The sequence below is a fragment of the Fringilla coelebs genome, assembly GCF_963513975.1.
Source record: "Fringilla coelebs genome assembly, chromosome: 27".
Lineage (NCBI taxonomy): Eukaryota > Metazoa > Chordata > Aves > Passeriformes > Fringillidae > Fringilla > Fringilla coelebs.
This window is the reverse complement of record NC_140053.1, coordinates 5,157,850-5,182,814: the sequence shown is the minus strand read 5'-3', so window position 1 is coordinate 5,182,814 and position 24,965 is coordinate 5,157,850. Positions and strand designations below refer to the sequence as shown.

Below are 24,965 nucleotides of genomic sequence, written 5' to 3'. Positions count from 1 at the left end.
AAAGCAGATTTACACAAAATTTGCCTCAGCTCATCCTCAATGCATCTGTTTGCAAAAAGGGGAAAAAAGCAATGTTTAAGCAACAGCTAATCAAAAGTGATTTAAGGATCTGAAGGGCTGAAATGAAGGCAACACATTAAAACTCACCACAAAATTACCATAACTGCACTTATGCAAATCTTTCTTATATTACATCAAAAACCCAACACAGCTTAATTTAGGAATTTGGCAGAGCAAAGGGGAAAGAGGAGAGCCATGGACCAAACACACTCAGAAATGTGGATAAAAATTGACAACCTGGTGTAGGAGGATTTGTACAGGGAGCAACACTCCAGGCTCAGTGGATTGAGCTGATCTACTTCAGTTTTACACCAGGAACAGGATTTTTTTCCAGCCTGCTTTACAGCATGAGCTTTAACCTTTAGCTCACAAATTCAGTTCTGTATCTGTTGCAAAAACCAAAAAAGCTCTAAAATCTGTCAAGCAATAAATGGTTTTTCCTTGTTTCTCCAATGCAGCCATGTTTAAATTCTAATTTATTTGACCTCAGCTTCAGAAGGAATTGTTGGGAGCAAATATTTTTGCCAAATATTTAGTATCTGATTAAAAAGGTCCTCAGACATGTCCAAAAATGCCAAGCCCCGAGCTCAGGGTCTTCAGCACATTCAGATTTTATCAGTGAGATCCTCCAAATATCCTGGAAAAACCCAAACATCCCCTCTAAGCATAACATTTGAGTTTTGTGAAAAATCACTAATTAGAATCACTAAATAGACTGAAGTCATTAAATAGAATAATTTTCTGGGATCCCAATGAGTTCTGACAGAGCAGCCACAGAAATGCCTTTTGGAGAACAACTCAAATCTGAGCTCAGGAGATGCAATGAGCCAGGCCAGAGGACAATGGGAGGAAAGGAAGCTGAAAAGAGCAGTTTTGGCTCTGCTGAAGATGGCATAGAGCAAAAGAGCAGGAAAGGTTTGTTAATGTGCATTTTCATGATACTTTGTTTTATGTAAGAATGTAAAAAGTCTCTGGATCAAATATCTAATATATTAATCAATATAAAAATTTGATATTCCCTTGAATGTTAAAGAGAAAAATGCAATTTTTCCTTATTATTTCAAACATGACCAACCTACTAATCCTCTTTATTTTATAAAATTTCCATGTCCCTAAAAATACTAAGGCCTTGAAAACCATTTCTGTCCTCATTTTTACAGAAACCTCTTTGGGACTGACCCTGAGAGCTCTCCCCAGACTGAAGGAGTGCAGTTAAAGGCAAAGCTTTTCCTAAGCTTAGCTCAGGCTTTGGCTCTGGAGCACACCAAGACCTTTATTGGAAAAAATGAGAGCCAAGGTGGGAAACTGTGGTATTCACATTTTCTGGAAAAATCCCTTTGCCCAGGATTTTTCTCCTGGGAAGTCAAGAAGTCTCAGAAAAAAAGGAAAACAATAAATATCTGATTTGCTTCTCCTGTGTTTTGCTCCTTTGGAAAGAGTTTGGAGATTGTTTACCCAACTGGTGATTGTTTCATTGGTTTTCTTGAGTTGTTTTAACTCAATGCCCAATTGGGGCCAAGCTGTGTTGGCTCTGGAAAGAGTCACAGGTTTTCATTATTATCTTTTAGCCTTCTGTCTGTGTCCTTTCTGTATTCTTTAGTATAGTTTAGTATAGCATTTTTAAATATAATAAAATAATAAAATAATAAATTAGCCTTCAAGAGCATGGAGTCAGATTCATCATTCCTTCCTGCCACGGGGCACCCCACAAATACAACAGGAAACCAAGGTGGGAAACCCAGCCTGGAGTGTCTCACTGGGAACAAAGGGACTGCACAACTCCTGGCAAAGTTTTAGCATCACCCACGAGGCATTTTTGGTGCCTGAGGCTTTGTGAGCAGCTGCTGGTGCTGCCAGCCCAGCCCAGCCCCTTCCCAGAGCCCAGGAGGAGGCAGGAGCAGCCTGGGCTGGGATCCCAGCACTGGAGCAGAGGTGCTGAGCACTGAGCTCAGCAGGAGCAGCCCGGGCTGGGATCCCAGCAGAGGTGCTGAGCACTGAGCTCAGCAGGAGCAGCCCGGGCTGGGAGCTCTGTGCTCACACCAAACCCATCTGTGCCCAGCCCAGGGGGCTGCTGGCACACCCAGGTGCAGCCAGGGGGGTTCTCCCTCCCCAGGAGCTCCACATCCCTCTGCCCTCCCACGAGAGGCACAAACCTCAACCCCCTCCCAAACCACCCCAGCACATCCAGACTCTCTGTGGCTGAGCTTGGGGCTGCTCCCAGTGCCCAGCCTGTGTGCCAGGGCAGGCTGTGCCAGCCCAGGCTGTGCCAGCCCAAACCATTCTGGGATTCTGGGACGCAGCAGAGGATTTGGGGCTATGTTTGTACCATCCAACCCTTCTTAGGAGATGCTCCCTGCTTCTGTCAGGTTCTAACGGGGGCAGGGTGATGGTTCATGGAATCACAGCCAGGCAGTGCCAGCCCAGGCAGTGCCAGCCCGGGCAGGGCAGCCAGGCTGTGCCATCTGTGCCAGGGAGAGGCTGGGAGAGCGACCCGAGGCAGGATCAGCACCATGGACACCCCCCAGCGCTGCAGAACCTGCCCGGGGCTGGGAGGGCACAGCTGGGCACGGCCCTGGGTGTGGAGGGACAGTTTGGGGTGCTGGGGCTGTGTAGGGACAGTTTGGGGTCCTGTGTCCTCTGTAGGGACAGTCTGGGGTCCTGTGTCCTTTGTAGGGACAGTTTGGAGTGCTGGGGCTGTGTAGGGACAGTTTGGGGTGCTGGGGCTGTGTAGGGACAGTTTGGGGTCCTGTGTCCTCTGTAGGGACAGTCTGGGGTCCTGTGTCCTCTGTAGGGACAGTTTGGGGTGCTGTGTCCTGTGTAGGGACAGTTTGGGGTGATGGGGGTGGGGCTGTGGCCCAGGAGAGGTGAGCAGCACTGACAGCAGTGAGCCACGGAGTGCCCAGGGGTGCTGAGCGGGCACCTGGGAACAGAGGGCACACAGGGGACAGAGGACACACAGGGGGCACACAGAGGGCATACAGGGGGCACACAGAGAACAGAAGGCACACACAGGGCACACAGGGCACACAGGGCACACAGAGGGCACACAGAGAACAGAGGGCACACACAGGGCACACAGGTGCACTGCATGAAGATGAGGGTACAAAAGTTTGGGCTAAAGAACAAGAAGGACAGATGCCTGCAGCCTTCTGGTGTGACAGGATGCTGCTCTGGATGGACTGAAGCTTTCTGCAGTTGCATGGTGATGCTCTGGGTGTTGAGGCCATCTCGACTGTGACAGCCCTGTCCTGGCCTGACTCCACAGCCTGGACACCAGGGGACAGGGACTGTCCCCTCTGCCCTGCTCAGGTGAGACCCCACCTGCAGAGCCCAGCACAGGAGGGACCTGGAGCTGCTGCAGAGCCCAGGGAGGCTCCAGGATGATCCCAGGGATGGAGCAGCTCTGCTGGGGCCAGGCTGGGAGAGCTGGGGGTGCTCACCTGGACAGGAGACCAGGGGTGACCCCACTGTGGCCTTGCAGGGCCTGAGGGAGCCCCAGGAAACATGGAGAGGGAGGATTGCCAGGGATGGAGGGACAGGGCCCAGGGAATGGCTCCCACTGCCAGAGGGCAGGGCTGGGTGGGAGATTGGGAATGGGAATTGTTCCCTGGCAGGGTGGGCAGCCCTGGCACAGGGTGCCCAGAGCAGCTGGGGCTGCCCCTGGATCCCTGGCAGTGCCCAAGGCCAGGCTGGACACTGGGGCTGGAGTCCCCTGGGTCAGAGGGAAGTGTCCCTGCCACCCTGCAGGGCTTTAAGATCCCTTCCAACCCAAACCATTCTGGGATTCTGGGATCAGCAGAGGATTTGGGGCTGTGTTTGTACCACCCAACACTTCTTGGGAGCTGCTTCTGACAGGTTCTAACGGGGGCAGGGTGATGGCTCATGGAATCACAGAATCATTAAAGCTGGAAAAGACCTTTAAGATCATCAAGTCCAACTGTCACTCCAGCACCCTGCTCATCACTCCAGTGCCACACCCACGGGCTTTCTGAACATTTCCAGGAAAAGAAAAAAGTGTGGATTTCTGTAAAACTTTCCAAGAGTTGAATGAGCACTGAAAGCTGCGGCTCAAGATTGGAAATAATAATTTGTGATAATTTGTGATAATGAATACACTGAGCAGAGCCCAGAGCCAGACAAGGAAGAGGTCTGTAGTACAAAAAACTTCCATTTTCCTATTCCCACATCATGCCTGTGCTGAAGGAAATCCCCAGTTCCCAGCACCAAAAGGGAAGCTGGACTGGGAAGGGTGGCTGTGGCATGCAGGATGCAGGAATTCCAGATCCTCAGGGCTGATTACCTTAATTGCTTTCTGGTCATAAATGTCTCAAGGAGAGCAGGGAGCTGGACAGAACCTCAGAAATGACACAGAAAATGCTGAGGGCTGTAAAAATACAATGTTCATATTTAGGGGTCTGAGGCTTCTGAAACCCTGAGGGAGGAGGAGATGGATGAGGATGGCTTTGAGTTTTCTACTCCAGGACTGGCTCACCTCTTCTGACAGTCTCAATGCTGGTTTTCCCCCCACACCACAACAAATCCAGTTCCACCCTAGTGCTTTAGCTTGTCCAAGGATGGAAAGGATTCACCAGTTTAACCCAGCAGATCCTTCAGCTGGGGGCAGGGAATGAACTGGGAAACTCAAAGAACTCTGCAGAAGGTCAGTGAGAGAAAACATCATTTGTACAACATCACACTGGGTGGTGGGCTGGAGAGGGCCTTTGTCACTGGAGAGGATTTCTGCTTCTCTGGGGAGCACCTTGGGACACTGGAGAGCACCAGAGGATTTCTGGGTCACTGCAGATCTATTTCCCAGGAATTACAGTTACTGAGGAAATGTGGGTTCAAATTCCCAAAGTAATCCAGGATTTTTAAGTGCCTGGGGAAGATTTCCTGAACACAGAACAATTCCAGGAAACCCCAAGTGACACCATGGAATATCCATCTCCTTCAGCACCTCAAGCCCCAAGAACTTCATTTTTACCAAGAGCTCCCTCCCAGGAGGACCCTGGACACGGAGCTTCAGCATCCAGGAGCTGCTCAGAGAAGGGAAAGCACCAAAGTTACACAGGGCTGCTGGAATAAAGATAAAAAGGAATAAAATTGAATCCCCTTTCCAGAGGGTGTTGTACAAAATTGGTGCTGGCACACCATGGTAGCAGGGCACAGGCAGATTAGGGAAGGAAAACTGACCAAAAAACCTCTCTGGACTCAAAGGAAGACCATGAAACACAATTAATTGTTACTATTTATGTTATCAGACACAAGAATTGACTTTTAGATGCAGAGGCTGGGACTCAAATAAAGGATTCACACAAACTCAGCCTGGGGAGAGCCCAAACCCCTCCCCTGAGCTCATTGTGTTCTCAGTGTCACAAATCCAGCACTGAGGTGTGGGAAATGAATTTGTAGAAAATTCTTTAAGTCTGATGGAAGGTTTACATTGTATATATCTGTGTGTAAACCTTGAGATAAGAAATGCTGACTTAGAAATGCCCTGGAATAGGACAGACATTGTTGAGGGAGAAATGGAGCTAGAAACAAGTTTCAAAGGATGGTTCTGTAAATAACACTGGATACTTTAGAGGAATAGAACTGTGAAAGATGCATTGTAATAAAATTCATGAAGGGTAATTTGAGATGATTGGCTTTAAGGCATTTGCAGCATGGGGTAGCAAAAGCTGATAAGCTAAGAAACACTTACAGTGTATTGTAATTTAAAATAGTTCCCTTTTGATTGAAATAGTGTGAATTAGAACATCTGTATTGTCTCACCCTTCACATGAGACTGAAAATGGAATAAAAGTTTTTAAGACACCTCTCAGTTGCCCCATCTCTGGGTCAGCAAAAGGCTTAATCCAACACTGAGGGAGACAAATATTTTTTTCCATGTCAGGAACACATTGAGAAGTGTAACAAAAAAATACTTTTCCACAGGAATGTGAGCTGGGGAGGCTTCCCTGGCCACTCAGAGATGGAGGATGAGCAGCAGCAGCAGTGGGAAGATGAGTTTTAAGGAAGGGAATGATCCTCTTCTTGAGGATCCCTTGATGAGTTCCCTTCCCACAGGACAAGCGTTTGGAAAAAGTTGCAACAAGAGTTTTCCAGGATGTACAAGGATTAAACCAGAGAGTCTCAGCAGGGTGCTGTAATTCCACCTCTCTGTGCTCCAGAGTCACTCAAAACAACAAATCTTTTATTTGTTTTGCCAAGAAAAACTCATTTCTCAACCCAAGCACAACTGTGAGGCTGACAGAGGAATTAGCAGAGCTGATCACTGGGGAATCACGGAGGGGTTTGGGTGGGAGGGACCCCCAGGATCACCCAGTGCCACCCCTGCCATGGCAGGGACACCTCCCACTGCCCCAGGGGGCCCCAATTTACACCTGGAATTCTGTAAGCAATGTCATTTCTGTATAAATCCCACCTGCCCAGCCACATCCCTGGGTGACAGGGACAGATGTGCAGGTGACACTAAATCCAACACCAAACCTCTGACTTCCCCAGTCAAAGATATTGCTGCCACCTCCCTCCTGCAGTGAAATGGGACAGGGGGATGGATGGGACCTTCCTGAGCACCACCAGGAGCCCTGTGTGGGGCAGGTCCTGGAGCCACAGCCCTGGGGCAGGCTGAGGTGCCCCTGGGTGAATTCCTGCTCCACCAGGACCTGAGCCAACGCTCCAGGGAAAGGCCCAGAACCAAGGAAAATGAATCCAGGGCACACTGATGATTAAAATTGGCTGACAGGTCCCAAAGAGCAATGGAAAATATAAAATGGTCCTCAGGCAAGCGATTTTCTGCTGGAGTTCTGCAGGGATTGCTTTTGACTGCTCTTTCAACTCCCCCTTCCCTCCAGGAATCCTGGAAGGAGCCCAAGGGCTGTGGCTCAGGCAGTGAGGGGATCTGGGCACAGAAAGCACTGGAGAGCAGGGCAGCCACTCCCTGATCCCAGAGTGTGGGCAGGGAATGAGCCCTGGGAATGGGATGGGCCTTGGGCCCCTTCCCTGGGCACCCCCAGGGCTCAGATCACCCACGAGGGGGGACCCCACACAGGGAGGTGACCACAGCTGGGTCATCTCAGGTGAAGGGCACCCAGGAAGGCCTCAGTGCCCTGCACTGCTGCCTCCAGACATCTCCTAGAGCCTGAGGGGCCCTGAGGATGTAAAATGGAAAGGGAAAATATCATCCTTCCCTTTTCCAGCCACCCCTCTCCTCCAGCAGGAGCTCCCAGGAGCTGCTCCCTGCCTTGGCACACCAAGGATGAGGGCACTGAGCTCTGAGCTACTGCACAGCTCCTTTGCTTCCTGCAGGGCACCAAGGGCAGAAACATGGCCCAGATTTCACACAGCTGCTCCTGCAAGGGACCACTGGATCCTCCCAGCTGATCCAGGCACTCACTGATCCCAGCCCTGCCCAGTCCTGAGGTGGAGACAGCCAGGAACCTCCCAGGGCAGCTCAGGCCAGGGACACTGCACACATCAACCTTCTGTTCACTCCACCTCATCCAGCTTCCCACAATTTCCACTGGGAATTCAGCTGCATTGTAAAAAAACCCCAAATCCAGCTGACTCAGTAGAAGTGTGACTTGAACTCCTGTTAACTCACTGAAAATGTTACAGCTCACAGCAGCCTCATGTTGGTTTTCCCCTGGATAAACACTTATCTGTGAACCACAATCTCAAAGTCAGACAATTCATACCAGGAATAACTTTTAAAAGACACAGCTTTGTGAAGCTTTCATGGGTGATGCAAAGAAATGTGAATCAGGCAAAACATTCCTAAATGGTTTTGTTCCTGGGCTTTTGTGCCCAAAAGCAGCTGCAGAATGCAGCACTAAGAGATGTCACCTCTGTAATTGTTCTAAAACATCCAAGCTATTTCTTGCTGAAAATGTCCAAAATTCCCAAATAGATGGGTCAGCACTGAAGTTCCCAGTTCAAAGAGTTTGGAATAAAAAATAAAACCTGATAGAAAGCATCTGGATGAGAAGGTTTGGGTGACACCAGCAGCCTCCTCCTCCCCCTTCCCACACCTCAGAACGGCACTGAGCTCACTCGGTTTTGTCACACAGCTGAAGGATCATCACCTACACCACCCACACAGCCACAGGTGCCTGGGACACCTCAGCCCTGCCAAAAGCTCCCAGCAGGGGTTCAGGATGGGTGCTGGGATGGCTGAAAATGGCTTTTAATGTTCAGAGAGAGCCCCAGAACCCACGGGAGCTGCTCCCACACCCCGGCTGGAGCAGAGCTCCTAAACCCCACCATGGGTGGGATCTTGCAAGTACTGAACTTTTAGGCTGGAGATTTTCCTGCTGCCTCCAGCCTTAGCTGTTCCTCAGGCAGGGCAGAGAAACCCGACCCCAGGCAAGGCACACCCCCAGCTAATCCTGCTAATGAGGAATTCCCTGGCTAATGAGGAGTTCCCTCCCCAGCACAGGCTCAGCTAATCCCATTCTCTGACAGGAGTTGGTGACTCTAGGAAAATGGAAAGTGATGGAAAACATGAATACATTCCTGAATGTTTTGATTTACAGATATTGCTTTGAAGAGGGAAACCATGACATTTATATATTTGGGAAATTAAATGCAAGTTGTCCTGTGCATTGCCCTTCATCCAGGAACTTTTATTAGATGTTGGAGAAAAATGGGCTTCTACAGCAGCTCTTCCATTTACCCAGCAGTGCTGAGATTTGTCATGTGAAGCACTAAAATAATGCTAATATTGTGTTAAGTGGAGCTGATCAGCACATAAATGTATTTAACTGCCATTCTCCTACAGACAGGGATTAGATTAAACCAAATTCTTTTTAAAGATAGAAATGTCATTGTTAAAATCAGTGTAAGAAACTGAAAATCAGCAGTTCCCACCTTTAGGAGAACAATGTGCAATGTTTCAGGCTGATGGTCACAACATCCTCTGTTAAATGAAACCTCTGCCTGAGGCTGAGTGGGGGACAGGTGACACAAGGGCAGCTGCTTGGGGGACCCATCCAGGCAAAAGTAAAAGCAATTTTGGGTGACTGGACACTGAGCACAGGAGCTGGAGTGTCACCAACAGAGTCACAGCCTGTCCCCACACCAGAGAGCTGGCAAGGCCCTGAGGAGCATCAGCCACCTGAGGGTGATGCTGGACTGCCAGGATCCCCAACAAAGTGCATTGCTGTACAGAACCTCCAGAGCCTGCAAGAGCAGCTGCCTTTGCCATGAAATGAGATTTAGGTAAAAGCAAAACCAGAGAATGTTTTCTGTTCCTTTGCAGCACTGAATTTCCCCAGACAAGTTACACCAATGCTGAGAATTCCTTTCCAAAGGGCTCAGCCCCTGCCCAAAGCAGCAGGGCCAGTGCTGAGCTGCACACTGGGGTGGTGAGAGGGGGCAGGACCAGAACAGTCTTCTTGAATTCATGGAAAGATACCAGGGACCTAAAGTGACCAAATTCCCTCTCGTTTTCCTGCCACTCACAGCTCTGTGTGGAGATTTACCTGTGAAGGCTCTCTCAGTCCTGTGGAGCTCGTGAACAGCAAAGCCAAGGCTGCAGAAGCAGCACCTTCCTCTGGGAACCTCCTCTGGAGCAGCCAGGGACAGCCCAGAGATCTGCTCACTCCACACCCTGCTTCTCCCTGGAGCTCCCTCCTGTGCCTGGGGCTGCTGTGGGCAGCCTGGAATTCACTCCTGGGACCCAGGAGCTCAGTCCCAGACACCCCCATACCCAATCACCAGCTTTGGCTCAGGGATTTGCAAGACAGACAGACTTCAGGGAGCAGAGATGACATTGCACAGCAATGATTTACTGCTCCAGCAATAAATCACCTGCTGGTGATTTATGGTACTGGGGTAGGGGTCAATCTGAGCAAAGAAAAGCTCCATCTTAATTTGAAATATGAAGAGTTTGGCTGTGGGAAGCCCTCAGGAGCCATTGTCACACACCCCAAGTGCACCTTCAGTGGTATTGTCCCCAAACACCTGCAGCTGTCACACACACAGGGAAGGCAGAAGAGGCAACCAAGTGCTGTAGGTAAAAAGTGTGTCCCAAAAACGCCAGGAAGAAAAGGTCCCTGTGGCATCCCAGGGCTGCAGTGAGGTACCACAGTGACCCCTTTGGGAGGGCAACCCCAGCCCCAGCCCCAGCCCAGCACTGACCTCTTGAAGTGACTGGCCAGGACTCCCACGAGCTCCCCGATCCTGCTGTCGCTGGAGGGGTCATTGCTGAAGAGACAAACGATGAGATCCTTGTTGTCCTTGGTGTGGAACACCACCAGCTGGTCCTTGCCATTGGAGACACTCAGCCCCACCAGCTGAGGAGAGGAAGGGAGATCAGTGTTGGCAGTGCTGATATAAAAATGTTGATTCCCCATCCCTGGAAATGTCCCAGGCCAGGCTGGACGGGGCTTGGAGCAGCCTGGGACAGTGGAATGTCACTGTCATACTTTCTGGAAAAATCCCCTTGCCCAGGATTCTTCTCCTGGGAAGTTGAGAGGCCTCAGAGAAAAAGGAAAACAATATTATCTCATTTGCTTCTCCTGTGTTTGCTGCTCTGGAACGTGGTTTGGACATTGTTTACCAACAGGTGGTTGTTCATTGGTTTCATGTGAATTGTTTTTATTTAATGACCAATCACCATCAGCTGTGTGGAGGCTCTGGGGAGAGTCACAAGTTTTTCATTATTATCTTGTTAAGCCTTCTGTCTGTATCCTCTCTCTATTCTTTAGTATAGTTTAGTACAGTATTCTTTATTATAATATAATAAAATAATAAATTAGCCTTCTAAGAGCATGGAGTCAGATTCATCATTTCCTCCCTTCACTGAGGGACCCTGAAAATACCACAGTGGGAGGTGTCCCTGCCCAAGGCAGGGGTGGCCCTGGATGGCCTTTAAGGTGCTTCCAAGCCAAGCCATTCCCTGATTCCCTGTGCCTTTCCCTGGGCCAGGCTGGTTCTCTCCTCTCCAGGATGCTCCCAACCTCCACCATGGAGCTGAGGGGTGGCAGTGGGTGCCTGTCCCCCCAGGAGTGGGCAAGCAGAAACAACCAGCAGCTGTGTGGAGTTCAGCAGCCTGGGAGGTGTGAGGGAGAGTCCTCACCCAGCCTGGATGGCTGCCAGCAGCTCCTGTGTCACTGCTGTGTCCCTGTGCCACTGCTGTGCCCCTCTGTCACTACTGTGCCCCTCTGTCACTGCTGTGCCCCTCTCCAGCAGCTCCTCTGTCACTGCTGTGTCCCTGTGTCACTGCTGTGCCCCTCTCCAGCAGCTCCTGTGTCACTGCTATGTCCTTGTGTCATTGCTGTGCCCCTGCTGTGTCCCACTCCAGCAGCTCCTGTGTCACTGCTGTGTCCTTGTGTCACTGCTGTGTCCCTGTGTCACTGCTGTGCCCCTCCCCAGCAGCCCCTGTGTCACTGCTGTGTCCCTGCGTCACTGCTGTGTCCCTGTGTCACTGCTGTGTCCCTCTCCAGCAGCCCCTGCAGGATGTGTTTTGGTGGTGCTGCTGCTGCTGGACTCGATGATTTTAAAAGTCTTTTTCAACCTGAACAACTCTGTGCCACTGTGATTTGCAGGTAACAAGAATTTAGGAAGAATTTGAGTCACAAACCCTGCAAAGCCACAATGATTGCCATGTTCAGGCATGGATTAAGGTCTGCCTCTTCTGACAAAATAAAAAGCTGCAAGGATTTCGTTTGGGTATTTTATTTTCTGGCATTTTCTTTTTGCACTTGGCTCATCAAGAGCTTTGTCATCATCTCACAAAGGAAAAAAGGGGAATTTTTAGGAGGGGCAATCTGGGAGCACAGGTTACTCAGATGAATATTAGAGAAAGTAAGAAAAGGATCTGTGCTGGGAAAACAAAGTGTAAAGAGAACAAAAAAAGCCTCAAAAGGCAAGTACAGCAAAGGAGAGAAAGGAAAATTGAATAAAATAAATAGAATATAATAATTGGGATAAAATACATAGAATATAATACATGGGACAAAAGAAATAGAATAAAATAAATAAAATAAAATAAAATAAGTGAAAGGATGATTACAGAGAGAACACAGAGGACTTACTCTGTCCATTAAAGGGCTCCTTTGAGCCATCCAGGAATTTGCAGAGGGAAGCCCCATTCCCCTGCAAGTGAGAGGCACCCATAAAGCATTTGGTTGAAATGACAGTCTCATTATTCCCCTGTTTAGGGGAAAAGGCTCCTCTGCCCCCCAGTGCAGCTGGAGATTCCCAACTCTGCCAGCCCAGGGATCCCAGGGGGGCTCAGGCTGCTCCCTGGGCTTGCTCACAAGGTGTTCTTTCCAAAGGAAGCTGCTCCAGCAGCTCTGGATGCCTCAGGCACCCCAGCAAAGCCCAGCCCAGCACAGCAGCGTGGGCTGTGCCCTATTTTTGGGATCAGACTCCACACAAGGTCCAGCCCCTGGGGTTTTGTTGGTTTTTACCCCAGGAATGGAGGACAGCAGCTGCTGATCCTGCAGCCCCAGGCAGGGCCCTCCTGTTACCAGTTGCCCCAGCACAGGTGGAGTTTATTCCCTGTTCAGGCTATTTTGGGGTTATGAAATGCTTTCCCAACAAGCTCCACCTCATGCACAGGCACTGACAGCTGCCTGGCTTTATAGTGTCCCTTAAAATTAATTTGCATGCTTAAATACCCTCCTGTGAGCACAATAGCACCACAGGGACTGCTGCCATCAAGGTTTTAAATGTGCAGCGAGTGTGAAAGATGAACAAGTCGCAGTGTTGGATTTGAAAAGGCAATTTAAACATTAATTATTCAACAGAACCCTGTTAGGAGGCCAAGAGCCCTTCAAAATCTTCCCATTTCACCCCTCCCTACGAGACTCTGAGTGAATAAATGCCACACAAAAGAAATCATTTCGGAGAAGGTGCTTATCTCAGTATTTACCAACACTAATATTGGCCCTGCTTGAAGAGCAGGAAAAAATCCTCAGCTTCTGCAGAACATCCTTTATGATGTTCACCAGTGCAGGGGAGATGTGGCTGCAAGAGCCTTTCTGCTGCTTGGGTGCCTTTTCACCCCCCTCAGCCAGTACCTGCTTGGTTTTAATTCAGGTAAAAGCACGAAGGGCACTGTGTGCTGGGACTCTGAGTGCTGGCAGATGAGAAATCCACAGAGAATCCCCCAAAGCAGCATCTCCACGTGGAGAGAGCAGCAGGGCTGCCAGGGAAGCTGTTGTTTGTCAGGTTGGGTAGAGAATGGCACATTCCTCACCCAGAGCCATGGGGTGGTTTGGGTGGAAGGGACCTTCAGGATCACCCAGTGCCACCCCTGCCATGGCAGGGACACCTCCCACTGTCCCAGGCTGCTCCAAGCCCATCCAGCCTGGCCTTGGGCACTGCCAGGGATCCAGGGGCAGCCCCAGCTTCTCTGGGCACCCTGTGCCAGGGCCTCTCACCCTCACTGGAAAAAAATCCCTTCCTTCCATCTAAGGAAAATCCCACCTGGTTCAGTTCCCAGCCCCTTCCCCTGTCCCAGGGCAGAGCCTGGCACTGAGCAGGGACAGGAGGGACTCCTCCCATGGCCCTGGGAGATGGGGAGAGATTTCCTCAGCTGCAAACAAGTTTGTGTGTGTAGCAGCCATCAGCTGACTGCCTCCAGTGAGATCTCCATGGAAACACCACCCCTGAGGATGCTGCTGTGTTGGCAGGGCACTCCTGAAAGGCTGGCAGGGAGCAGCAGAGGATTCCAGCCCTGGGCATGGGAAGGAGCATCCCTGTTCCCAGAGAACACTCACCAAAGGTGGGACAGGGCTGCTCCATGGATACACATCACTACTGCTGTCATTATTGCTCCTCAAAAAACCTTCAGAGCATTTCAAACCATGGCTCTCATCCCAAAAATGAAGGAATTTCTGTAGCACTGATCAGCTCCTTCCACATGGTGGAAAGGCTTCCATGAAAGGAGGGATCAGGCACAGAAAAATGGGGAGAGTGTGCAAGGCAACTCAGGGGTGGAAAAACAACACAACTACAAACATTAGGTAAGAAATATAAACCATAACTGCAACAAGGAACAAACAACTGCTCAATAGGACTGACTGTCTGCCAGAGTGTTAAATCTGAGAAATCCTGAGAGAAATACAGATGGAGTGGCTTTGAACTGGAAGGGAGTAGGTTTAGATTGGATATTTGGAAAAAAATCTTCCCTGTGAGGGTGGGCAGGCCCTGGCACAGGGTGCCCAGAGCAACTGGGGCTGCCCCTGGATCTCTGGAAATTTCCATGGCCAGGTTGGACACTGGGGCTTGGAGCAGCCTGGGACAGTGGGAGGTGTCCCTGCCATGGCTGGGGTTGCACTGGATGGGCTTTAAGATCCCTTCCAATCCAAATTCAAGTCCATTATTCTATGAAATATTTTGTGTCCTGTGTATAAATCAAAGGCACCCCAAATTCTCCTCCTCTGCCCTTCCTGCAGCTCAGGGGGCTCTGGATCCACCAGCAGGATCAGTGCCCAGCCCAGTCCCAGGGCAGCCCAGGCAGGGTGGGGGCCCTTCCCCAGGATACAGGGCAGGAGGGGCTGTGGCCAACAGAGCTGGAATTTTACACCACAGAATCTACCAAAGCTGGGTTTAATCCCATTTCCATCCTGGAATGTTACCTTGACAACCTGTATGGGTCAGCAGAGGATCTCCTGGACCCATCCCTCCTGTGCCAAGCACTCCAGGACCCCTGGAATCTCAAGGACTCCTGCTCAGGTCAAAGAAACTGTCTGGCCAAGATTCCCTAAGGTAGGTTACTGAAGGGAATAACTGCAGATCTACCAATAAAACTGATTTATAGCTGCAGAAATGTGAGAATTCTCAGAGCAAGAGACCTATCTGCACAGACCATTAACTGCTCTTGTCCTGAGGAACTGCAAATCAGCCACATGACCAACACAGAGCCAAAATACAGCCCAAAATACAACATAGAGCCAAAAATACAACCAACACTGAGCCAAAATACAGCCAAAAATACAACACAGAGCCAAAAATACAACCAACACTGAGCCAAAAATACAACCAAAACAGCCAACACAGGATCACCACACAGCCTGCCCTAGGGCTCTCTGTAGGAATGGATATTCTATTTTAAACACAGCTTTTATTGGTGAAAAAGCAAGAATTACTGACATTTCTTAGTAACAGATATTCTATGAGTAACCTGAAATTGTACCTGAGTAGCTTAGATCTAATGTTTAAGGCATTAAGGATTTCAGAGGGAAATGTTCAGGTGACCAACAAATGATCTGGGTTTGTGCTGCTGTAAATGCACAATTTGCACCTTTACCCCATCAGGCACACAGGTAAAACAGACATTGTCCTAAACCTGTGATAAACACATATTTATCTCTTATTAGTCCTGCACTCAGTGAATTTCAGTGACCTGGACACTCTGGTTAAGGTAAGGGTGGAGAAACCAAGAGTGAGAAATCCTGATGGACAAAATCCTGCCTTGTCCACATCACCCAAAAACACCTGTGTGGGATCACCTGGAAAATCAGGTGTGGCAATCCTTCTGCTAAAAGGCTGTGAGTGTGGGGGTGTCTGAGCTCTGCTGGGAGGCTGGGGGTGTCTGCAGCCTGGTTTTCAGCAGGCTGGGGGTGTTGCACCCTGGTTTTCAGCAGGCTGGGGGTGTCTGCAGCCTGGTTTTCAGCAGGCTGGGGGTGTTGCACCCTGGTTTACACACAGCCCCTGGCACACAGCAGGATGTGCTGCCAGCCCCTCAGAGCACAGAGACACCAGGGCTGGGACAGAACAGCAGCCAGGAAAACAGCTGCTCAGGGCAGCTTCCTTTCAAAACAAGAGGCACTGCCATGGAGACACTGCCTGCTGCAGCCAGGATTCCTACTGGGAGTAGCTACTCCATGGATACTCTGTGCTGGGTGCCCTGCAAGGAGGGCAGGAGGAGACTCTGAACCCAGCATTATGGATGCAGCCAGAGCTAATCATCCCCTCCACATCTTCAGATGAGATTTCACCCTCACCCTAATCCCATCCCCGCCCTCCCAGCGATACAGAAATGGCAGGTCTGTCATTTCTCCAAATGCAAACATCCCAGAAAATCTGTGCAGGGCATTTCCCAGCAGCCAGGCAGGCTCTGCAGGTTGGAGATAACCAGAGCACCTCGGGCTGAGGGAGACTCAGCTGAATCCCTGCTCCAGGATGCTGGGGAGCAAAGCTGAGGTGCTGCCCCCCCCTTCCATCCCTGCTAATCCCCTGCCTGGCAGCTCCACCCTGCTACCCCCAAGGCCAGACCCCACTGTAATTCCGAGTTTAGCTTTGGTAAGATTTACATTAAATATGAACAAATAGAAAAAAATAAATAAATTCAAGCACAACCTGAAGGATCAGACAAACCCTCAGAGACACAGGAAGAGTGCCATGAGCTGCTGGGAAATGCCACCCCCTGCCAGGGCCAGGATCCTGCACACAGCAAAGCAAACTGAAACAGGGAGCAGAGAAGGGTAAGAGGCAGTTTGGGGTTTAGCTTTTATTTTATGCACCAAAATGAAAAGCTAATATGATCACAGAATCATGGAACCATGGAATGTCCTGAGTTGGAAGGGACCCACCAGGACCATCCAATCCAAGCCCTGGTCCTGCCCAGGACACCCCAACAATCCCACCCTGATGTTTTGGTGTTGCAATAACTGCACTCTGACTGTTATAAAGACATTAAACATATCAGAAACTGCAACCCAAGGACTTTTTCCATTTTATGGATATGAAAATGGAGCTACAGAGTGAAGACACTGCCCTGAAAGAGCCCCAGAAGAGGATCCTCAGCGCTGTACTCACGTTGTAGAGGGGGATGGTCTTCATCACCTTGTACTGCTTCATGGGGTCCATCTTGTACAGGTGTCTGTCAGTGATGAAAATGGCCCTGTCCTCCACCTTGTTAAAGCGATTCACCTGCACAGAAACACCTTGTGAGTCCCACTGATCACTGCAGGAACACAGGAAAGGAAACTGGGCACTGCTAAGTGCCACACTCACACAGAAATGCCCCAAACTTACACAACAGTACCCCAAACGTGTACAAAAACACCCCAAAATCACACAACAAACACCCTAAACTCACAAACAGCCAAAAGTCACACCAAAATACTCCAAACTCGCACAAAAATACCCCAGACCCACACAGCTCCTAACAGGTTTTCTCCGTGGAGCACTGAAAAGGGAACATGGTCCCTGGAATCCCATTATACAAACAGAGACAGAGGAGCAACATTCCCAGTCACCCAGCAGAGCTGTGGCACCCTGGGAAATTCCAGTTTTCACTCAAACCAAGGCCAGATGCTTCCCCCAGGCACATTCAAGCCCTGTCTAAGTGAGTCCAATCCCAGGCTGCTGTTCCCACATTATCCTGGAGCCTTGGGCACCCCAAAGGTCCCATGGAGAGCCCCTGCCCTGCAGAGCCAGGCTGCACCAGGGGCTTTGGGCCATCCTTGGTCTGTGTCCTGTCCCTCCATCCCTTGTCCCCAGTCCCTCTGCAGCTCTCCTGCAGCCCCTTTGGGCTTGGGAGGGGCTCTGAGCTCTCTCTGGAGCCTCTCCTCTGCAGGTGAGCACCCCCAGCAGCTCCACCTCACCTGTTGGATGCCCCTCAGCACTAAACACCCACCAGGCAGGATGCAAAGTTTTGTTGGAAGTGCCAAAGAAAGGAGGACACAAAGTAGAAATTGTTTTTCACTGAGGCAAAACCAGAGTCATGGTTGTACCACAGTCCCTGAGATATTTATTAATCAACTGAGAAGAGGAGACAAGGGTAAGACGTGAGGAGGATGAACATAAATAGGATTTTGCAGGGTGAAATCAGGAGACAACAGGAGAACTTAAATATCCTCAGTCAAGAGGCAGCGGAGTGACAAAGTTCAGAGCAGATAAAGGCAAAAAATGCAAATTGGGGAGCTCTGTGACAGCTTTACATTAACGGCACTGACTCAGAAAAAGCAACCGAGGATGATTTCAGACAGCTCTGGAGAGATCTTGGCACAAAGACATGAGGCAGCTCAGAAAAAGCAGAATGTTGGCACAGGCAAGGAATAATATGGGAATAACGTCCTGGGAGCCATGGGCTCACCTGAGCAGCCTGTGAAGGACCAGGGTGCTGAATGTGAAGGAGAATCTGGTGGTTCAGAGAAGGTGAAGAACATGACTGAGGGCCTGGGAAGTCTCACAGGAAGAGATGCTGAGTAACCAGGATTATTTTAGGAAGCAGATGAATGGGAGAAAAAAGCCCAAAGGCTATGAAACACTGAATGGCCCTGAGAAAGTAGGTTAGGAGTGCCTGGTGCCACATGTTGGGTGCTGGAGCAGAGCAGCACCAGTTCCTGAACCAGGATCTGGGGAAGCTCTGGGCTCTCCATGCTCCAGGTGCTGGGAGCTGAACCAAAGTCCAGTCCCTGGGGCTGGATCTGCCCCTCAGAGAGATAATTGTTCAGATCAATCAAGTAATTGATTCAGTGTGATTTGTTTGCAGAGTGACACAGTCAACACTCCCTGGGCACTGCCATGACCCTGCCTGGCTGCTGTGCCACCCCCAGCCCGTGGTGACAAGGGGAGCAGATTTCTGGTGCTGTGATACCAGAGCCACCCCAGGGCAGGAGGTCCTGTGGCTGCTGCCTGGGAAGCAGAGATGGGAAGCACACTCAGCTTTCACAGCCAGAAAGGCTGGAAAAGCCCTCTGAGATCACAAAGCCCAATTGCTCCTCCAGCACTGCCAAGGCTGCCACTGACCCCTGTCCCCAAGTGCCACATGCCCCCAGGGATGGGGACTTCACCATTGCCCTGGGCAGCTGTGCCAATGCCTGACCACTCATTCTGTGACAAAATTTTCCCTGATATCCAACCCAAACCTCCCTGGCCCAGCCTGGGGCCGTTCCCTCTGCTCCTGTCCCTGTTCCCTGGAGCACAGCCCGACCCCCCGGCTGTCCCCTCCTGGCAGGAGCTGTGCAGAGCCACAAGGGCCCCCTGAGCCTCCTCTGCTCCAGGCTGAGCCCCTGCCCAGCTCCCTCAGCCCCTCCTGGGGCTCCAGCCCCTTCCCAGCTCATTCCCTGCCCTGGACACCCCCAGCCCCTCCAGGTCCTTCTCACCATGAGGTGCCCAGAGCTGAGCCCAGGACTGGATGTGTCCCAGCAGTGCCAGCCCAGGGGACAGGCACTGCCCTGCTCCTCCTGATCCAAGCCAGGTGTCCTTGGCCCCTGGCACACCTGGACTCACCTCAGCCCCTGCTGACCAGCCCCCCACAGGTGTGTTCCAAGCCAATGGAATATTGTGGGAGCTCTACAGGCATGTTTTGAATTCCATTACTTTCTCATGGCTCCCCGCTGAAAATTCAGCTAAAGAAATGTACCAAAGGAGAGGCCCAGCAGCTCATCTCACCTGGGGAGCAAATTCTCATGTCCTTCCAGCTTTTTCCAAGCAAAAGAGGCTCCAGGTGCCTTGTGCACCTACAGTGCATTTGTGTAAATAATACCTGCTGTGGGTTAAAGTAAAAACTGTCCCACTGGGGAGCAGGCACAGAAGGGACCCACACAGATTTGCACTCAAAATTGCACTCACAGTGCAAATACCACAGCTGGGCTTGTAGGAGTAAGGACAGACCTTCTGTTCTCAGCTCCAGCTCATTCCCTCCTGGGGAGCAGCCCTTCCCAGCATTGTGTTCTCTGCACCTTCTGGGCATTCTGTATTTATATCTTGTTGATCCAAATGTGAATCAGTCCTAATTTAGCTTCCTGACAAGCTCGTGGAGGAAATGAAGATCTGGCCTAGAGCTGAAAAATCTTCAGGGAAGTTTTTCAGGTCTCTGTCAGTGGCCTCTGGACACTGCAGGGCAGAGGCCTTTGAAAGAGATGATCCTGTCAATGGAACTTGCTGCCACAAGTGACAAGGGAAAAATGGGAAGAAAAGCCTTATTCTAAAGAAAATAAAGAGAGAGAGTTGTTTCCTAGGTGATCCAACAAAATCTGGAGGTTTGCATGAAATATGCATTTGGTTTCTCCTAAGGCAAAAATCTAGAAAATTTCCTTTGAAAAAGTGAAGAGCACCACAATGCTCAGAAAAGATGGATTTTTCCACAGGCAGGAATGACCTGCTTCTACCTGTACCTACTGCAGGGAAGCAACACAGCTCATTCCCCTCCCCTCAGCAAGGCTTCAAAGCCTTTCACAGCCCTCCTGTAAAAACTGCTCCAAACAGAACCTCCCCATTATTATTCAGCTCAAGCTGCTGAAATCAGGCCCCCACACAGGCAAAGAAAACTTTGCCAGCAGCTCAAAACTTGGAGAGCAGTTACTGGAATAAATTCACTTCTTACACTCAAAACCACTAAATTATTGAGGTTGGAAAAGCCCTCTCAGCCCATCAAGTCCAACCTGTGCCCAGTCCCCACCTTGTCACCAGCACTGAGTGCCACGTCCTGGTGCTCCTTGGGCACCTGCAGGGGTGGGGACTCCAAATCTCCCTGGGCAGCCCCTGCCAAGGCCTGACCACCCTTTCCAGGAAGAAGTTCTTCCTGATCTAGAATCTTCTAGATTCTTCCTGAAGAATTCATTAGATCAATGTCAGTCAGCAGCTAAAAACATTCTGTGTCAATGAATTTAATGAGCCAATATCTGACAGGTCACAGGGTGTGCTCTACTCATAACTGTGTTTAAATGGGTGAGCTCTGGCCTCCACCTGTGTCTGCTCAAGTTGCCCAGTATTTTTGCTTTTAATGTGTTTTCTGTGCAAAGAAAGAAGTGCATGAGACTGAACATTTCCAAGAGCTGACACCTGACATTGCTGTTGACAGCTAACAACTATTTCACATGTGGTTTGGTGACTCAGTAGCTGAAGGAAGCCACAGAGGAAGGCTGATGCTGCTTCAGAAATAAGACATTCAGCCCAGCTCACCAAAGTGCCCTTTAACACCTTCCCACCAACACCTTCTTGCCTCAGGGAAGAGCAGGAGCAGCAGAACCTTCTTTTTGTTCAAGAATCCTCAAATAAGCTGAATCATGAAACCACAGCACGGATGAACTTGAGCAGCTTTTTTTTGTCAATTGCTGCTTTGTTCAGGAGAATTATTTAAGGGAAGCAATGAAATCACCTGATAATTATAATTTCATTTCTATAATTCACTCTGCAGGCCCCTGTTAAAGCTTCATGGGAGTCAATTTTCAGCAGAGATCAAACACAAGCTGCAAACCCACAGGAACCAGGTTTAACCTGAGAGATGTGACAAATCTGCCCTGAGCACTGGGCCAGGCTGCACGTGCCAGCACCAAGTGCCACCCTGGGCCAGTAAGGTTTGGTTTTGTGGGAAATGGATTTATAGGGAATATTTGGTTTTTTTTATATATATATATATATATATATATATATATATATATATATAAAAAATAGAATATATAGAAAATATATATACCATATAATATATATATTTATATATATTATATATATTAGATATAATATATATTATATATGTATATATATTTTATATATTATATACTATATATAATTTATATAATATAAAACAATATATATAATATATATTAAAAAATATATTTATATGAAGGTATAAGTGTGTATATGTAGATATAGATATACACCTTCATAAAACTAAAAATAAAATTTTTAAAACACCTCTCAGTTACTCCATCTCTAAATCAAAAAAAACCCCATAATCCAACAGGTTGGACATGGGGAAGTCAAGGTTAAAGAGAAGAAACCTGATGATTTATTTAAAAATTCATTTGTTCAAAGTTCAAAGGGAAGAATGCAGCAATGAGGAGAGATTCCCCCTGCCCCAGCACTGAGGGTCACACAGGGACTGCCCTTACTCTGGGGTAAGAGGCAGGATGCCAAAACTTGTATTTCTGACAAGAGAAATGCCTTCATTTTACACAGCTTAGGATGGAAATCGTTTCCTGGGAAGGGCAAAGGCTGTTCCCAGCTGTGCTCCTGCACTCAGAGCACAGAGTCCTGTCCAACAGCTCTCACTGTGCTCAGTCTGCAGATCCAGAAACATGACCTGAGGAAGTGCCTTGCTTGGAAAGGGAAATGCTAAATTCTCAAATGTCAAATCCTTGTCCTGTTAACCTTCCCATTTCAGCCCTGCTTGTGTTCCCTGCTCTGCTCCCTCAGACATTTCCTGTCTGTACAAGCAGAACACAAACGGTCCCCGAGGGAGGAGCCACACCCCAGCGTGGGTCTGGATGGGATGGTTTGCAGTTGTGATGTGGAGATGCTCTGCAATCCCCAGGCTTACCCATCCATGAGCTGGCACAGCAGTGCTGAGATCATGGAATCATGGAGAGGTTTGTGCTTAGAGACCACCCAGTGCCACCCCTGCCATGGCAGGGACACTTTCCACTGTCCCAGGGGGCTCCAAGCCCTGTCCAGCCTGGCCTTGGGCACTGCCAGGGATGGGAAGAGCTGATGGCTCCAAAGCCATGGCAGGAATCCCTAACTCAGCAGGGCATCAAGTCTGTGGCATTCACATTCTCTGAACAGAGACATAATTCTCTCTCTCAGGGCTTTTTCCTGGAGAAGCACAGAAAGAAGAAGAGAAAAACAATTCTCATCTCTACCTGCTGCTCCTGTTGTTTTTGCACATGTGGAATGTGTTAGGAAGATTGTTTACCTGGAGTGATTTGTCAGTTGGATTCTGCTGAGGGTTGTTTTGTTTCCTTGGCCAATTGGGGAAAAAGCCATGACCTGGCTGTCTGGAGACAGTCATGAGATTTCTTTAGTACTCTTTATAGTAGAGCATCTCTTTAATATAGTGTAGTATAATGTAATATAATATAGTTTATTAAACCAATTGTTCAGCCTTCTGAATCAATGGAGTCAGCTGCCAATCACTCCCAGATGCTGGGGGCACCCTGATTTTACAATACAAATCCTACCTCCCTGTGAAAAGAAAGCAACAACAATTTAATCTTTCAAAAGTTAAAAAAAGTTACAAGGTAATTCAAAACCCACACAGCTGCAAGTCTGCACAGCTGCAATATTTGTGATTTCAGCTGAGCTGCCCTTTTAATGCACCCTCAGCTTTAAAGCTTTGCCTCTGAGTGCACTGAAAGCCTTTCAGGCTCAGGAGAAATCCACTTTATGGTGGTAACACCTATTCCATCCTCATTCTGCTTCTACTATTGAAGTGCTGGCATCTCAATGCATCAAACTCACAAAAACTGGATTTTACTAGCACAGTCAGGGTATAGAAACACGGAATGCTGAGAGATTCCTCCATACACCTAAACCAACAAATGCTGCTCCTGACACTTGTCTGAAGGCAGGAGCTCTGTCCTGGCAGTTAGGGAACAGGATGAAATGTGGATCTGTGCTTCAGGAGTCTGCTTTGCCCTGTGCTTGCACAGGAGATTGTTCTTGAGAGCTGACCAGGAGCAAGAGAAACAAGGATTTAAAGGCTGGAGAGCTGCATAACAGTGAACAAGATAAAAATCCCACACTGTGTGCAGCACACACAGACCCCCAGTGATTCCCTCACCATCATTCCATTCCCATCATCACATCTCTAACAACTGAATATTGTCCTTTCTTCAGTTATCCCCGTTTAGCCAGAAGCTGCAACAGCAATCAGTTCATTAAATGAGTTAGAAGAGGAATTATTTTGTTTTCAGCCCAACCTGAAAAAAGCCAGGGGGATTCCATTTCTCTGTCCCTGAGGGAGGTTCAGCCCAAGAGGTGTGAGGCTGTAAAGAGGGAGTTTGGATTCAGACTGGCCTGCTCCTTCCTTAATCCTGTGAACCCCCTCCTCACAGAGAACGTGGTCACAGCAACACCAAGCTCCACTGAGATATTTTTGCTTGGAAAGCAATAAGAGATTTCTATTTTTATGAACACAAATCACTGTTGAATAAACAATACAACACACTACCAGTTGCAAAGTTTTATTATAAAGTGAGATTTTGTGCTGCAGAATGAATTGTCTAGATCTGCAGGATCATAAGGAATAACTGTGCACGTGGGACCAACTGCAGTATTTACAAACAAAAAGAATAAACAGCTTCTTAAAAACACCTGAACACCCACAGCACTGACCTACCACTAAAATTGAGTTTGTTTGCTTTGTAAAATTAAAAATATCCTTCCCTGACAGGTATTTCAAACCAGCATCATTAGGAGCTATCCACAACAATTAACCAAGTCTGGTTTTTTAACTGGTTGTTTAAACCTTCCAACCAAGTTAACAAAAAACCCAATTCTGCTACAAAAAATGTCAGATCCAAACCAGTCATGCAGAAGGAACTGATTTTATAATGAAACCATGGAATGGTTTGGGTTGAAGGGTTCCTAAAGACCATTCAGTTCCAACACTCTGCATGGGACTCAACAATTGATTTGTGCCTCTGACAGGATGAGGCCCCAGCAGCCACCCAACCTTGCTCCACCCAAAAATCCCTGCTGCAGCTCCTTGGAACTGCTCTGAAGGGCTGTCCCAGCTTCCCCAGGGGCAGCTCCTGGCCACCCCAGCCCCGTTACCTTGCGCACGTGGCAGGAGAAGAGGATGTTCATGTACTTGTCCTTGCGCTTCAGCTCGTTGGCCACGGGCGTGAAGGAGCCTGAGCTCTGGGGGCTGTCTGGTTTCTGGAAGAGCAGAGACAGGCTCAGGACACGGCTCCCTCCACCCTTCTGTGCTTTGGGAAACCAAACCTTGACACATCAAAATGCTCCAGGGGAGGATGGAGTAAAGGGAAGCAATCGAATCTGCACACAGAGAATTTCTTTCAGTCCCTGTGTTTTCCATTCTATCCAACATTTCAGCCTCTCAGTGAAGTCTGGCTCTGCCCATTTGCAGAGACAACTGATGGCACTGCTTTAGTGCAGCTCAGGACTCACAAAAATCACTCCTAGTGCAGTGGAAGTCAAGGTTTTAAACCCACATGAACAGAGGAAACTTTTGAGTACTTCCCCTCCCAATA

At 49.0% G+C, this 24,965-nt stretch overlaps 1 protein-coding gene across 2 annotated transcripts in view; it reads right to left on the bottom strand.

The window, feature by feature from the left end:
• Positions 1 to 24,965, bottom strand: part of MYO1D (myosin ID) — a 160,689-nt gene that overhangs the window by 46,488 nt on the left and 89,236 nt on the right. For both annotated transcript variants that reach the window (XM_084222151.1, XM_084222152.1), the window contains 3 exons: positions 24,526 to 24,630; positions 16,837 to 16,950; positions 10,204 to 10,358 (listed from right to left, as the gene is read on the bottom strand). In XM_084222151.1, coding sequence (XP_084078277.1) covers positions 10,204 to 10,358; positions 16,837 to 16,950; positions 24,526 to 24,630 — 374 coding nt within the window. The remainder of the gene's footprint in view (positions 1 to 10,203; positions 10,359 to 16,836; positions 16,951 to 24,525; positions 24,631 to 24,965) is intronic.